Below are 15,958 nucleotides of genomic sequence, written 5' to 3'. Positions count from 1 at the left end.
AACGCATCAAACGAAGATCTGCGAGTGCCCCCAACAAATGCGTTTAACGAGATAAACTGTGACAAACACACACACACACGAAAACAGCTGGAGCAAGAAGAGGGAGCGCTGTCACTTCCCCCTCGAGGAATGCGCCTAGTCACTATGCGACGATCAGACAAATCCCAAATGGCGGCGTGAGAAGCGCAGTGCGTGTCACTGGAAATGCATTTTTAGGAAGTCACGAGTCAAAATAGTCCACCGTGTTGTCATTATTAGTACTGCGGGAAACTGAAAAGAAAAGAAAAAAGTCACTGTGGGTGTGTCACCGGCAAGCGAACAACATTTAAATCTTTGAGTGAAATTGGAGGTTACATTATTAAACAATACCAATACAAATATGCATGTGTTATTTTTGTCCACTTGGGAGACGCCATCTTCGCGTTCTAAATGGGATTATCTGTTAGTACTCATTTCATAATAATAAAAAAAAAAAAAAGCTTTATTCAAAAGGAGACTTCAGATGAGTGTAAAAGGAGCGCAGCGGCAAAGTGGAGACTGTGGCAACGAGGGGGCATTGCTAACATTGGGTTATGTGTTTATTTTATTATTATTATTATTATTATTATTATTATAAGTGCTTCTGATATGATGTGTGTTTTGGTCAACAGGATGCAGTGAAGGGAAAGGAAGTAAGCAGAAAAAGCACAGGAAGTGACCTTGAGGGCGACTGGACGACCTTGGCAGCTCAGCAGAGTGGATTTGGGTTATTGTTGCTTGTTTTTGCCCCAGAGAGAGCACAGCTGACTATTACATCATCGCTCACCAGCCACACATGCACACATTCCGCTGCAATCTGCCGAATGGCTACTGGAGCGACTTCAAAGCAGGAAGTTCAGGGGTCCTGTTTGTGAAATCGGGATCTGGTCATTTCCCAACTATGGGGATTGAGCTCGGAATTGTGAAAATCTGCGAGCAATGCTTTTTAAAAATATATTTTTTATTTAATTTTTTGGGGGTGGGGGGGGGGGGGCAATAAATGCCACTTACGTGAGAGTTGTTGTGAGAATAAAAAAATCACAATAACATATGCGGGAATGCTTACAATGAAACTCCTCAACTCACTTCAGCACAAAGATGCCACCAGTTGGCGTCAAAGCACTACTGTTGTTGCTTTGACATAAGATACTTAATATTTATTTAACCGATCGTCCCAATGATTATTTGCGTGATCTAATACCATTTTGATTTGTTGTTATTAGAAGCATCGTTGAAGCCCTACTTTGATTCAAACACTACATAAAATGGAGTCCCCCCCTCCCCCCCCTTTTTTTTGTGAATAGGCAAATTTGCAAATTCCACACACTGAATATCTGAAGATTCGCTGTGTTTGTTTGTTGATTTGTTTTATACTTTCTTTTGTTTTTTTAACTTCTCATTTCCTTCTCTAGCAGATCTTATGAGATTGTGCAGGTATCAAGAGACAACACGCGCACAAAAACACGTCAATAGCAAAAGGCCCACACGTGGCGCGCGTGTAACGATCCGATACCAACTCCCCGACACCTCCCCTCCCCCTCCGCCAGTGCCGATCGTCTCCCTTATCCTCCTCTCTCGGGTTCCGTACGACACATGAACTGCATCTTCTGGATGATATATTCATCATGTTGTTATTCCAGGACATGTTTTGATCTCAAGTCGTCTCAGACAACATTCATGATGGAAATATTGTACGCCCACACGCCGAGCTTAGAAAGCCCCGTGGACGCGTGTGTGCTTATGTACCTGCCTTGCGTCGACGTGCTAGAGGGCCGCTCGATTTCACATACACCTGTAGCTCATCATCATCGCTTTTTTTTCTCTCTCTCTCTCTCTCTCTCTCTCTCTCTCTCTCTCTCTCTCTCTCTCTCTCTCTCTCTCTCTCTCTCTCTCTCTCTCTCTCTCTCTCTCTCTCTCTCTCTCTCTCTCTCTCTCTCTCTCTCTCTCTCTCTCTCTCTCTCTCTCTCTCTCTCTCTCACTCTCTCTCGCTCTCTCTCTCTCGCTCTCTCTCTCTCGCTCTCTCTCTCTCGCTCTCTCTCTCTCTCTCTCGCTCTCTCTCTCTCTCTCTCTGCTGTGAGCAAGAACCGAGCCAGGTCCAAGTCTCTCTGCTTGGGCAGGGAGGGGAATTCCTCTCCTGGTGACTTTGTCATTGTAGCAGCGCTGACTCAGAAGCAGGAAGAGAAACAATTTGGATCACATCCGCTCTGCTTGCATGTGCAACAATTTGACAGACTGTAAGGAAGAGACGACTCAAAATCACAGATACGACAGTGTTGAATGTGAGCGACTCCAACTGGGAATAATAATAATAATATTATACATATATTTTTTTCTTTCTTTATTATTTATTTATATATATATATATATATATACATTTTTATTCAAGAAATATTGCTGTCAAAAATTCTAAAATTACAAACTCCAACTTTTAACTTCCTGGGTGGAGTTTGCATGTTCAGTCAACGCAGTTTTAAATTGATGTATTATCGGCTGCAGGATTCTTCAAAAAGGCCAATGACGATATTCATCAAAATGTCAAATAGTCTCTATTTTTTCAAACATATATGCGATTACTCACATAATCGAGGATCGGTAGAATAATGGAGTCCACAAATAGCCACACGGCTACTGTATCATAGCTCAATTCCGTTGTATGGTCACTAAAATTGAAGGCTTGTTGTTGGGGTTTCTATTAGTGGCACCAAAACAGAATTGGGGTGGGGGAGGTGGGCTGGGGGTGGGGGGGGCTGTCGAATGCTTGCTAGTAAGAGCAAACTAAAGGAAACAGTTGGGAGTCGGAACAGCTCCGGCGTCAGCGTCTTCCCGTCATGTGCTGCTACAAAAACACACACGTCACACGCTTTGCTTTGCTCGGCGGTGCGGCACGCTAAGCCAGATTAGCGGGAGGAAGTGGCTCGCTAAAATGCCATATTTGGGAAATGTGACCTAGAACATTGACGGCGGACCTGTGTCCGCTCGTCTCAACCAAATGGCTGTCCAGTCCACACTCGTCTGTGAAGTTGCGCAAGGAATTTTGCATCTTACGACGCATTAGCAGACTCAACTGTTCCACTTGTATGTCAATTTGCAGAAAGACGTCTTGAAAAGGGGGCTAACAATCACTAAACCTGCGATTGCCATGGGGCTGACACTTTTCTAGTTTTTCTTCAAACGCAAACATGTTTGAACTCGCCGCTACGGATTTATTTACTCCGGGCACACACACACACTGACAACACGCCCGCCTTGAGGAATGCAGGCGGCATGCTAGGAAGTAGGAAATAAAAATCTCAAGAGCCGATTGGGCCTCCCTCCTCAAAGGCATCACTACGTCAGATCTCCAAGATGGAGTAAATACTGGAATCGAGCCATCGGTCACACACCCCACCCCAAGCACCGCCACCCTTTACAGCCATGGAAATATCATGTGGAGAGCGTTAAGAGTGAATTTTCCTCCCTGATCTGCTCCAACAATCTCGGCACACAATTGAAAACGTTTGTTGTCTTGCAGTGGCAAAACCTTGACGAGTGCGGTCGGCCAACACCCCATACCGATAATCGGGCCGATTCAAGTTAGCAAAGGCCTGATTATCTGATGTAATAATCGTGTGGTGTTTTTTTTTTCCATCTCAATGGACAATCATAAATGTTAAACTGCTTCAAATATTGATTGCAATAAATTAAGTTAGCTTAGCTTCTTGAGTTGACGTCTTGTATTTTATGCGCGTGCCGATGTTGACTTTTTATGATTTTGTGGTGATGACTGGATTTATTTTCGACAGTATTATTCATTTGTATGGTATCGCTGTGGTCGGTCGTGTGCGTTCATTTCTGGGGCCTCGCGCAGACGGAAAAGGTCGGTTTTGCGCTTGAGGAAGTTGAAAATTGCGTCAACTGCAGCAACCTGCGAGAACTTGAAAGGTTGAAGTGTTTAATTTAGGTCGTTTCGGAATACCACAGACCCTTGGATGATTAGCTACGGCTTATCTACATTTAATGCAATGATCTTATTTTTAACGCCATCATTGTTTTCATGTCTGACGGTTTTAAGATGAACCTGATGTTTTGTTTCGATTGATTTTTGTTCCACTTCAAATCCTTTTCAACACAGGGGTCACGTTAGAATTTGAAAATATTGAAATCCTCATCAATATTTCAAACCTGACCCCAAACTTGAAAACTGCTTTTTATACCCAAATCCTGGCCAAAAAAACTAAAAACGGTGCCGGTAAAACCTCATGACTGTTATCCAAGTGCTAGCGTTAGCCTAATCTCTGTTAAAATTTTGAAGACGGTGGCATCATTAAATATGAAATTACTGGCACGTGACCTGGCATAAACAAAATGTGCGCTTGCCAGAGCAGATAATAGGCCGCGGGCGTGCTTGGTATCGGGGGGGCGTTTTGGCACCGGGTCTCAATCTGAGCGGCGGATTACATCCCACTTGACATAAACCTGAAGCCAAGGCCGTTCGCTTTCACAATCGCTGACAGGAACAACAGAGAAGCCACGTCGGGCCTCCTCGGGGGAGGAAACGTGCGGATTAGACAGTCATTAATACCCAATCTGGATTACCGGCGATCCCGAGGCCATGCGACACAGCTGCAGATTAGTCGCACGGCGACCCACAGACAATGCTGCTTTTTGTTCCCGGCGGACAACAAAAGGACGACTCATTTCAAACAAGGTCAACAGTGATTATACAACTGAAGAGGGGGCCGACTGACCCCCTTCCACCCCCCCCCCCCAACAAATCAGATGGGATTGGACAGATCACAAACTCACATACAGCGCGAGCTTGATTTACAAGTTTAATTTGCTGTGCGACCACACATGAAATAAAAACAACACACACACATTTGTAAACCACTGAATTAACTAGCAGATCCCTTTAGATGGCGCCGTTGCACCACTCTAGATTTAAGGAGTGAATCTCAGCTTGCCATATCGATCCAGGGAACGAATCGCCAACACGTTGTACATCAATCTCTCTTGTTTTCAAACTAAATATAGAATATTTGCTACAGAAGAAACATGTACTATGTAGTCCTTAGGGCTAACTAGTACTGTCTGGCACCATTTTTCAAAATAAAAAGATCTTCGCATAAGTGCTCACCCCGTCCCAATTAACTCAAAGAGACGGCTTGTTTACGGAACTCTGCAAGCGGCCAATCAAATTGTGTAGACCGTGAGGATTATTTGCACATCTATAAATTGAAGCAGAAATCATCGTCAATCAAATCATTCTGAATGAAAAAAATCGATTCCGAATGGAGACGCAGAGCCAAAAATCGAAATCGAATCATGAGACAAAGATTCCCATACTGAGTGGCAACCCAGCAAACACTGAAGGATTACTTGACGGCGTACGCCATTGCCAGATCCGCCAAAACACACCCTTGTGTTGATGTTTTGAACAGAAAGAGCTGTTGAGCATTTAGCGCATTTGCCGTCAAGATTTATTGCGACTGATTAGCAATACAAACAAGCCGTGGCCGCTAGCCAGCAGCGGAACGATTGGAACGCTACGGCAAATATTATTTCAAGCGTCCGCTAATGAGATTGAAAGCCTTGCAAAGAAGAATCCGCTACGGGGATTTGTTTGTTATTATTTTGTGGGTTAGCAGAAGTTAATAAAGTAGCGAATGAGTGACAAACTGGAAGCCAGAGGACAAAATGGGGGGGGGGGGGGGGTTGGGTTGACAACAGAGCCAGTAGGGACGGGGCGGAGCGATTTGTCTTCCCGCCACCACAAACATCAGAGAAGCTGCCATTCAAACACGAGCGCCGACGTGTCACTTTAATTGGAACGTATTCATTTTTATTGCTCACAGACGCCGCAGTGCGATTCAAACCATTCGAAAGATCTTGTATTGCTTTACGCCAGACTTTAATTGCTCTCTGGTGAAAAGCCGTTATAAACGCATGCGCGTCGTCGCCGGCGCAACGACGCTGTTGGCGGTCCAGCCGCAGATTCCCGCACACGCCTTCATAACGCCGCAATTATTCATGTGGCGACTTAGCGATGTCACAAAGCATGAAAAACAACCACGGTCGCGGTTACTGAATCAAGATTTATTTGTATTTTTTTTTTTTTACACGAGATTTCAAGTGCTTACTTTTGTTTACGTTTCACACAAGGATCCTGCAACAACAACAAAAAAGATTCCACCTGTGACTTTCACACACAACCCAGCAACGCGGGATCCCGTAACGAGATGGGATTCTGCCAAATTGCCGAGTCACGAAAGTTGTTGTTATTGAGACGTCCAATCACGCGCCATTCGCACAGAACTCAGCAGAAATTTGAGATGTTTAAAATCACAACTTTAGACTTATTTCTACACTCTTGCAATTGGTTAAAACACACCTGGCATGCATTCGTTTCTCGCCCTCATCTGGATTTTGGTCTGTTTTACTGCCTCTTCTCCTCTTCCTTTGAAACTCATTTCTGATTAAGGGCTATATAAAAATTTACAAGTGTCTCGTTTTATACTTGCAAGTATAAAAAAAGACACCCCCTTTAACAACAAAAGGCACTTAAAGCGAAACGATCCGGCTCTTGTTAAAGAGACTTTTAAAGCCGGTAATTGATCCACCGCAGCAGACGGCAGCGACTCGCACCCGACAAAACATGCACGTCAGTAGGTTGTGTGAAATTGATGCCATCCGACAAGGACGACACCAAAGATGACATGCAATGACACTCTGGCATTAGAATGCCGCTAATGCTAACCGCTAAACAAGCAGGAAGTGGATCCTGATGAAGCTATGCTAAAGGCTGGCATTAGAATGCTGCTAATGCTATCAGCTAACAAACGGGAAGTGGATCCTGATGAAGCTGTGCTAAAGGCTGGCATAAGAATGCCGCTAATGCTAACAGCTAACAAACAGGAAGTGGATCCAGATGAAGCTATATGCTAAAAGCTGGCATTAGAATGCCGCTAACGCTAACAGCTAACAAACAGGAAGGGGATCCTGATGGAGCTACGCTTAAGGCTGGCATTAGAATGCCGCTAATGCTAACAGCTAACAAACAGGAAGTGGATCCAGATGAAGCTATGCCAAAGGCTGGCATTAGAATGCCGCTAATGCTATCAGCTAACAAACGGGAAGTGGATCCAGATGAAGCTATATGCTAAAAGCTGGCATTAGAATGCCGCTAATGCTATCAGCTAACAAACGGGAAGTGGATCCAGATGAAGCTATATGCTAAAAGCTGGCATTAGAATGCCACTAATGCTAACAGCTAACAAACGGGAAGTGGATCCAGATGAAGCTATGCCAAAGGCTGGCTACTTGACTGTTTATCCAATCTCCTACCGGGCCATAAATTCTCTTACTACAAGTGACTGAACAAAAATTGTCTTAATTCACAAATCCAAATCAGTTATTGATCGGATTTGTGAATTAAGACGTTACAGCTGCAGCATTTGGCACCTAAGCATTCATCTGTGGCAGGGCGTCGCTTCAGGATTTTGCTGCTACCTGCCAATAATATGTAAGGAATGTTTACCTTTGTTTTTTTCCGACTCGAATGAACATTTTACATTCAAATAAATCACACTCTGCTTTTGCCGTGTTGTTAGTGAAAGCAGTTAATACCCTGATAAAAAAATCAAAAATCAACTGACAGCCTGGCCAGCGTTTGGATGCAAACTCCCAGCATGCTTTGCGTCAAATGAATCCTCCAGTCTCCGCGAGTCACATTGCGCTCATGAAAAGGCTGCAAAAAAGGAAGGCGCGATTACGAGCGAGGCGTTTCCTCCCTCCAGGGAGGACGGCGCATGATGATACAATCCACTTCCTGCCGGCGCGTTGAGCTTCTCACGTTACGTTGCCTTTCATGTCCGACGTCTGGACGCAATTAATAGGACGTCGACGTGACTCGTACAAAAGCGCCGCGCTTATTAAAAAAGTGAACAAGGCAACGTGGAATACGCGCGCAGTGTTGCCTTGACTTAAGAGTGGCTCAATTTGAGGCTTTTTCAAGTTACCAGCCATTTTTCTTGGTCAATGTTTTTTGCTTTAATGCATCCTACCCACCATCGCTGCCTGCTTTTTCTTAACGAGCTGCGGAGTGCAAACACGTGCAAAAGCTCGTGGCTATTTTCAACACAAGCTTTGGCGACAAAAGACGGCATCCATTTTGAAGCGGCCACACACAAAAAAAAAACGCCAATCTTTTTCAGCCAATACCGATGAGCTGAAAATTGGGAGACTGGTCTCGATTTCCGTTTTTGCCGAAACATTTCTATACAGTACAAAAGTACAGTGTATTTTGTCTTCTCAAAAACCGGTTACAAAAGTTTTGGGATGTTCACACAATCCCGAAATGAGAATTTTGATACTGCAGACTGCGGGCAAAAAATAAACTAGGCCACTTAATATTTCTGTTAATTTATATTGAACTGTTGAACTTGCTTTTTCTTTTTACTGAAGGCAACAAAACTGAAGGAAATTGAAGATTGCACAAAAACGGCGCCTTCCCGCCTCCGCTACGGCTTTGACAGAGCTGTCATCCCAGCTCGCACCTTCGTTCCCTTGTCGGCATGATTCCAATTATGCGCTGGATTCAGCTTCTGATGCTTTTAGACAAGAAGCGGACGGTTTGCATTCTGCGGCTTATCATTGGCGAGCGGGCGCACGCAAGCTTGCGGTTGCCACACGCCGGCCGACGTGCTTCAGCAAGCGTGTGAGCACACGCAGCTTCCGATTCCACTTTGATGAAACAGGAAGAAAAAAAAAAAAGGTATTGCGGCACAGCTGACAGACTTTCAGGTATCCCACCGGCTATTTCCCAAGGTTTGGTAATACCCAAAAGAGTAATGCTTAGTTGTTATCAAAACAACTTCTTGTGCAATACCTACTTACCAAAATGTTCCCATTTGTTTAAAACTGCCAGTTTAGAATCTCGTGAGCTATTTATGGAAGTATTGGCAATACTAAGTTAATAAAACATGTCCTGAAAAATAGATAGTTATAGCAAAACAACTTTTTTTATTTTTTATAGCAATACCTAGTTATCCATCCATTATAAATAATTTCCCTGCGATATATCACCCCTACGACAATCATGTATATCTTGCCAATGCATTTTAAAAGTATTTTCATCCTCCAATCCATTTTGGCAACTTTGGTAATCATTTCAGAGGCAATGTCTAGTTGTTGTCTTTATTAAAATGGCCACCGCGAGAGTCAAGTGTTCCCCTTAACGCCACATTTCCAATCATTTATCAATAACAATATTTGCCAGTGCCTCTTGGGGGAACTTACAAAGCACAAGCAGATCACGGCAAAGGATGCTGACAGCTCGCCATTGACGTCTCAGGGGACGCATGAATCAAATTAATCCGGGCAAGGAATTAGACATTAACGACAACTTTAAAACACACACGTACGTCGCTTCAATGCTTTTGGAGTGCACACGAACCGTTTCTGGGGCGAGGAAAGGGGGTTAACCATCACTACGGGCTGATGACAATTAAATAATATATATATATGGCTCATTTGACCTGTAAATAGCCACATTTCACGAAAGCGTAACAGACAGGTGGAAGATAAGAGAGAGAGAGCGAAAACCAGCCAGCGACGCGAAGGCTCCGTGACGACGACGACGAGTTAAGCGAGCAAATTGAATTAAACTCACCTGGGAGGCTTCAACATGTGTCCCCGAAGCGCAGAGTTTCACAGGGGGGGACGCGGAAAAAAAAAAAAGAAGGCGAGGCGAACATGGGAGCGTTCCGGCGTGGCCGCCTGTCAGAGCCCCGAAAGGAGGAGTCAGTCCGTCCAAAGCAGGCAGCCAGCGTGTTTACTCCAGCGAACACAAGTGGCCGCCATCATCCGCCTTTTCCAAAACACGGGAAATGGCGACACCAGGTGGATAATTAGTGTCCTGCGACAACAGGCGTTTACCGGCATTTACTTCCTGGTGAGACAGAACACGTGACGATGACGAAGGCACAGGTTTTAAAACGGAGAATTCGAATCGAATATTTTATGTACGTAAATATTCATAAATATTTTTATTTAAAATTATTATTTAATCCACATTAAAATAAAATTCCATTAAAGTCCATCCGTCCATTATCCGAAGTTAAGATTTTGTTCAATTTGGCAAAGTCAGAAATCTTACAAAATTCCTGTGTCAATAAATAAATGAAAATACTAAACTCGTATATGTAACTGATTAAACAAGGTGGCTGAGACGCACATAGCAGAGGGAGCAGCATAATGGCCACTGAATTGCAGCAAAAACGGTCCTAAAAGCAGTTTAATCCTTTACATTCTATTCAATTTATCTTTATATGTCTTTATAACGTTACTGTAAATATTATGCAGTGCTGTTTTTCTTATTTAAAACTACTTACAAAAATGTTTTCTTTTTTTTTTTCCGGAGGGCTCTATAACAGTTAAATGGCATTTCTATTCATTTCAATACAGAAAACCTACATTCACTCATTCCCAAACATTGATGGGTTTGCCCTTCCAGACAGGGTAAATCATTTATCCATATTGTGTTTTATGACCCTCAAAGTGGACTTAAACTCTGAGGTGGGGATCCCCTGACACTTTAAAAAAGGATGCCATGCGATGTATTATCGGTGCAGACCTTTTGGGAATTTTTCACCAAAGCACGCATGAAACTCTCACGCTTTCTGTCTATACAGTAGGCCCGGTCTGGATCCGAATAGGGGGACGTTGTTGCAGCCATGGCAACCTCACTTGCGTTTCACGAAATAATCAAAGGTCAAAGTCGTAACCAGGCCTGTTTTATGGCCGCCGTTTTCACTCCACCCTGGAAGATAACACACGCTCGCACGCACACAATTCTTCATTTTGAGAGCCAAGCGTCGCCGCCATGCCGTCCACGACCAAGACCCTGCACTTCCTGTCCAGCGCGCTGGTCACCTGCATAGCGGTGGGGATCCTGGGCTTCGCCATGTCCACGGCGTGGGCCACCAAGAGCATGGTGTGCGCCCGAGACAGCAGCGGCTTCTTCAACGGCTCGGCCGCAGTCACGCTGGAGCTCTTCGACGGCAGACTGGAACGGCAGCTTTGTCCCAATTTCGAACCGCCTGTTGACTTCCAAGGTCGATATGTTTCTAATAAGAATCGATTATTTGGTATGCTAACATATAGCAAGATAGTAACCTGAGTGGAGAACGTGCAAAAGTTGATGAAAAAGGACTTGAGATCAGTCCTTGGTGTCCGGGACAATTTCTGAGAATGAAATGCTAACAGGCTAACAGTTAGCGCGCTAACATATAGTGAGATAGCGACCTGAGAATAAAAAAGGCAAAAGCAGATCAATAAGGATTTTAGATTATTTTGAACGTGAATTTATATCATGTGAACATGCTAGTAGTTGGTGGCGCTAACATTCAGCAAGACGGAAACCTACTGAGAGAAAATGCTAAAGCGGATCTCGATGGACTTTACTTCGCATATTCGCAGTTTGGCATTCGTAGATTCACCTTTTGGGGTTTCTGATCTTACTGTATTTTGTATTTTATTTGTTTTATTTAAACATACAAGTTTAACAAGATAGCAACTTGCCTCGAAAAAAAAAAATGATAATGCAGATTGACAACCCAATGATTATCCATAATTTCCTGGTGTTGGGTAATCTTTTTAATGACAGCTAATAAAATGCTAACTCACGGTCTAATGGTACCAGATTGCTAAAAAAAAAAAATAATAATAATAATATCCTGGAGTCCAGTACAATTTCAACTGATGAAATTGGCTAGACCAAAAAACTCACAATTAGTCGATTGATCGCCCAGCCCTATTGTCCGCTACTATTTCGAATGAGGATGGATCAAATGCTAACATGCTACAGTTGGTATGCTAGTAGCTAAGCTAAGTCATAAGAACAATCGACAAGGGCCATACGTCATTTGTTGTTGTCCACTGTCCTGTACTATTTGCAATGAGAACGGATCCAACGCTACGATGCTAACAGTTAGCAACATTAGCTGACATGCTAAGAAATGCTTTTGTGTTTTGCGCTGGCAGTGTTCCCCAAGCTGATGGAGACCAAAGGCGTCCCGTTGGTGCTGCACGTGCTGTCTGTGTGTCTGCTGGCGTTGTGTCTGCTGTGCTCGGCCGTCAGCGTCCTCGTCTCGCTCTACAACAGCGTCAGCAACCCCTACGAGACGTACATGGGGCCCATCGCCCTCTACACGTGCAGCGCCATTAGCGGTGAGCAACTCCCAATTTCTTCTACTGGGTTTCGATTTTTATGATGAATTATACTATTCAGTTTCTGATGGGCTAAAATGCCTTTTCTGTTAAGAGCTCTAGCACCCCCTGCTGGTTTGGCATACACTTGACACCCTGAAGCTGTATTTACTTTGCTATGTCCTCCCCCCCGCCCTTCCCATGTCTACAGCATGCTTGTCCGTCTTGGTGCTCGTCTTATTTGTGGTCAACGTGAGCGCGACCACCGTGGCCGAGGACCTGGTGAGGAGCTCCGTCGACAACGCCCGCGTGGACCTGAAGATCACGTCGTCCCAGATGCTGCTGGGCTACTACCTGCTCATCCCGTACGCGGCGCTGTCGCTGCTCGCCATCGGCCTCATCTACGTGTACGACCACGCCGCCTACACGCAGCGGCGCGAACAGCAGCGGCCCACCGAGGACGCTCCCAAGGAGATCATGATGTACTAGGGACCCTCCCTTTAATCGAGGGGCTGTCAATTAACTTATTTTAATGACAAATTGCAGGTCGGGGGTTGCGAAGTGTAAATAGTGTTGGGAGTTTGTAATGAGGATTTTTCAGATTTGTCATCATTTGTCAGGAGAATGGACAATGTGCTCGCATGCTAGCAGTGGATATGCTAACGCTAAGGCGGGAAAAATACGATTTATACACAAGCCCTATTTGAAAAAAATTTTTTTTTTGACTTTTTGACTGACACTTGACTGTCAAACAACGACGGTCGTGCAAACGTTTTGATTGTTCAAAACAAAACAAACCAAAAAGTAAAGGCAAAGGTTTTTTCTCATCCCAGCTGCCGGCGTTGAAACGACATCAGGATCCGAGGTGTCCTGTGTCCCAATCACTCACCCGGGTCACCCGGACCGTGTTTGGACACGTCCCTCTTTTGCGCTCGTCTCGTAACGCCGGCTAACCGCCTTCAAAGAGCCTCTCGCACTTCAAGGCAGCTGCGGACGGACCTCGCCATTTGCTTTTCGGGCCGATATGGATTATGTTTCGGAGGATGTGCACTCGGCCGAGAGGAAACGGGAAGCGGGCCCCTCGTTTGATCTGCCGATGTGGCAATTAGTCATCTGCTGCGCATGCTGGGGTTTTTTTCGAGGCAGGAAAATATTTTAGATACGGTAGCGGAAAGCCGGGACAGGATGAAGCCGAACTACGTGCAATAATTTTAGGATGGAGCGGAATAAATACGTATTTTCCCGTCTCGCTCTATTGCAAACCCCACGCTGGCTGTCACGTCACTTTTGCTCTCTCCCTGATTTACGTGCACTCGCAGCGGACAACAAGGCACTCTTAATGAGCCATGCTAGTGCGAAGATCTTGTTCGCAATCTGGCTACCAAGTTGGACTTGAAGAAAATTAAATAAATGCAAATCCGCCGTCTTTGCATGTAAGCTGTTCTTTCCAAGATGTGGGCGCTCATGGCCTACAACGAGGCGCTCTAAAGCAGCCACACCAGTGTAAAACCCTTGTCCACATGCTAGCTGTCAAGTCTGAGTTTTTCCAAATTAGATAAATAAATAAATAAAACACCCTCCTGGCTCTTTTGCATTTCTCTGTGTGACAAGCGAGCACTAACGGCCAACAACGAGGCGCTCTAAAGCATCCTGTTCACACACTGCATCTCGCTACAAATCTTTTCACGGCTTCATTGATTTCATTTCAAAGATTTGGTCCTTCCACCTTCCGTCTTTGAACGTTAGCCACAGAAAGACGATTTTGCTAACTGAAGCTGCAATCTTCGATTAGCTTCCTTAGTGAGCGCAACAAGCTCATTGTTTTTTTGTGCTTTACTGTGCAAACACGATTGCGCTTATTTGTACTTCTTTTCACGATCCCAATGTGCAAATAAAGTGATTTTAGCACACGTCTGGGGAAAAAAAAGTCCCACCTCCAAAATTGCGGCAACCACTTTAGCATAAACTTGTTTAACAGCCGCCACAGGAGCCATTTTATCTCGTGACTCATCTTCTTCTCACATGTGCTCTCAAGTGTGGAGAACCCCCCGCCCGCCCCCCCCCCACCCAAAAAAAAACACCATTTGAAAGCGATCCCCCCCCCTGCAAACATTATTGGAATAAAATCAGCGATGGTGGCTAATCTCTTCCTCTCTGGATGCTTTGGGGATTAAATGAAGACGCTCTTGTGTGATGGGATTAGAGCGAGACACTTTTTGTACCTGTGAAATGCGACCCCGCCTGTGAAACGGACACCTCCAGCTGCAGGGCAGGTGGCGTGGAGGGGGGTTCGGGGAGGGGGTCAAGGAAGGGGACGGCGGGGGTCTTGAAGGCACCACTCACTCTGGGGAGAGACAGGGAGGGAGACACTACATTAGGTACACCAACTTCAAGGAAGACAATTCTGATGATACAATATATTATTTTTGCATATTTATTTTTCCTATTGATGAATTCATTTATTGGTTTTGAGATCAAAGCACATGAATAAAAACCTAACCTAAAATGATGAGTAATGAAATAAAACAGAAAAACAACACACTTAAAAAAAATCAATAGATAAATCCTACATTTGGATACGTACACAATAATATATATATATTTTTAATTAGAATTAATTAATTAATAAAAAAGATAACTTTAAAAAATAATTACACCAGCGATAATATAGTATTATTATATTTTTAATAATTACATGAAGTCATATGTCAATGTAATAAAATAATTTAAAAAAATAATGCAGTTTAAGCTTGGATCATTTTAAAATAAATAAATAAATACATATATACATATGCCAAAAATGTATATTCAAGAAAAAATTATTCATGTTCATGCCCAATTGTCTGTTTCTGTTCAAGCGTAACGATGACAACAACTGAACAAATAAGACAACAGATTAAAAATATAAGTACACCTCAGAGTTTCAACATCATTTGCTCCCGCGAAGTTTTCAAAGTCCGAATTGTTCAACCTCCGAAAAAAAATTCCCATAGGAAATAATGTAAATGCGATTAATCCGTTCCCAAGCTCCAAAAACAGAAAATGTCTATTTTCATTTCTAATTATGTTTTTTTACATTTACGGTACAGTACAGTATTTAAACAATAAAAAATACCTTACCTTTTTTTGTTGCGGTGTGATGGCATCAGTGGATGATAAATGCTACGTTAATGCTAGCTTTAGTTCAATGCTGAGCTTGTGTATTTTACATCGGGCATATCGTTAGACGGCTCAGCGGTTCTTGCGTGCGTTGTTTAACGTCAGGCACGTTGTTGAACAGCTAAGGGGGGGGGGGGGGTCCTCGTGCGTACGTTCGGCTTAGCTTGCTTTGCTTGAGAGTTCAAACTCAGAGGCGCTTTTTACTCTTTTTACTTAGCAGAAAAATTGACATAATTTGTCTTTGATATTTTTGAACAAACTTCTTTTTTTTTAAGCTGACATCGTACAAAGCTTTACAGGTGCTCTATTAAGGGGGTCAAATGGCGCCAACAAATGTGCGTGTGTAATGTGTGTGTGTGCGTGTCATCCATCACACCTGCCAATCAGCAGAGAAAGTGCTGACCCCCCCCCCCCCCACCCCTCATCCATCCATCAGCCTTGTTGGACTCACATGGACAGTTGAACGGGTTCGGGTCCACTTTGCTGGCTGGTCTGGCTTTCTTTCCTGTGTGTGTGTGTGCGCGCGCGCGCGTGCGTGTGTGTGTGTGTGTCTGGGCCACGCAGGTAAAGTGGAGAATTGGCTTCAGGTGCTTTG

The 15,958-nt window shown here is 44.0% G+C and overlaps 2 protein-coding genes across 2 annotated transcripts in view; one reads left to right on the top strand and one right to left on the bottom strand.

The window, feature by feature from the left end:
* Positions 1–9,857, bottom strand: part of ptprea (protein tyrosine phosphatase receptor type Ea) — a 31,353-nt gene extending 21,496 nt beyond the window's left edge. Inside the window, exon 1 of the mRNA XM_086064391.1 lies at positions 9,668–9,857. The gene's annotated coding sequence lies outside the window, so the exon portion shown is untranslated. The remainder of the gene's footprint in view (positions 1–9,667) is intronic.
* Positions 9,858–10,879: 1,022 nt separating this feature from the next.
* On the top strand, positions 10,880–13,529 carry clrn3 (clarin 3). Its single transcript, XM_086064924.1, has 3 exons — positions 10,880–11,111; positions 12,040–12,225; positions 12,416–13,529. The coding sequence occupies exons 1-3, from the start codon at positions 10,880–10,882 to the stop codon at positions 12,691–12,693; spliced, it is 696 nt and encodes a 231-aa protein (XP_085921050.1). The 3' UTR covers positions 12,694–13,529.
* The last annotated feature ends 2,429 nt before the right edge of the window (positions 13,530–15,958 follow it).

The sequence above is a fragment of the Leptonotus elevatus genome, chromosome 20, assembly GCF_054856555.1.
Source record: "Leptonotus elevatus isolate MCC_2025b chromosome 20, RoL_Lele_1.0, whole genome shotgun sequence".
Lineage (NCBI taxonomy): Eukaryota > Metazoa > Chordata > Actinopteri > Syngnathiformes > Syngnathidae > Leptonotus > Leptonotus elevatus.
Note: the sequence above shows the minus strand (reverse complement) of the source record. Positions and strands in the feature narration are given on the sequence as shown.

Excerpts from the sequence above, each read along its gene's own strand:
- clrn3 (XM_086064924.1), top strand. The coding sequence starts at position 10,880 with ATGCCGTCCACGACCAAGACCCTGCACTTCCTGTCCAGCGCGCTGGTC. Across the intron at positions 11,112-12,039 it reads ACCGCCTGTTGACTTCCAAG|TGTTCCCCAAGCTGATGGAG; the intron begins GTCGATATGTTT and ends TTGCGCTGGCAG. Across the intron at positions 12,226-12,415 it reads CACGTGCAGCGCCATTAGCG|CATGCTTGTCCGTCTTGGTG; the intron begins GTGAGCAACTCC and ends CCATGTCTACAG.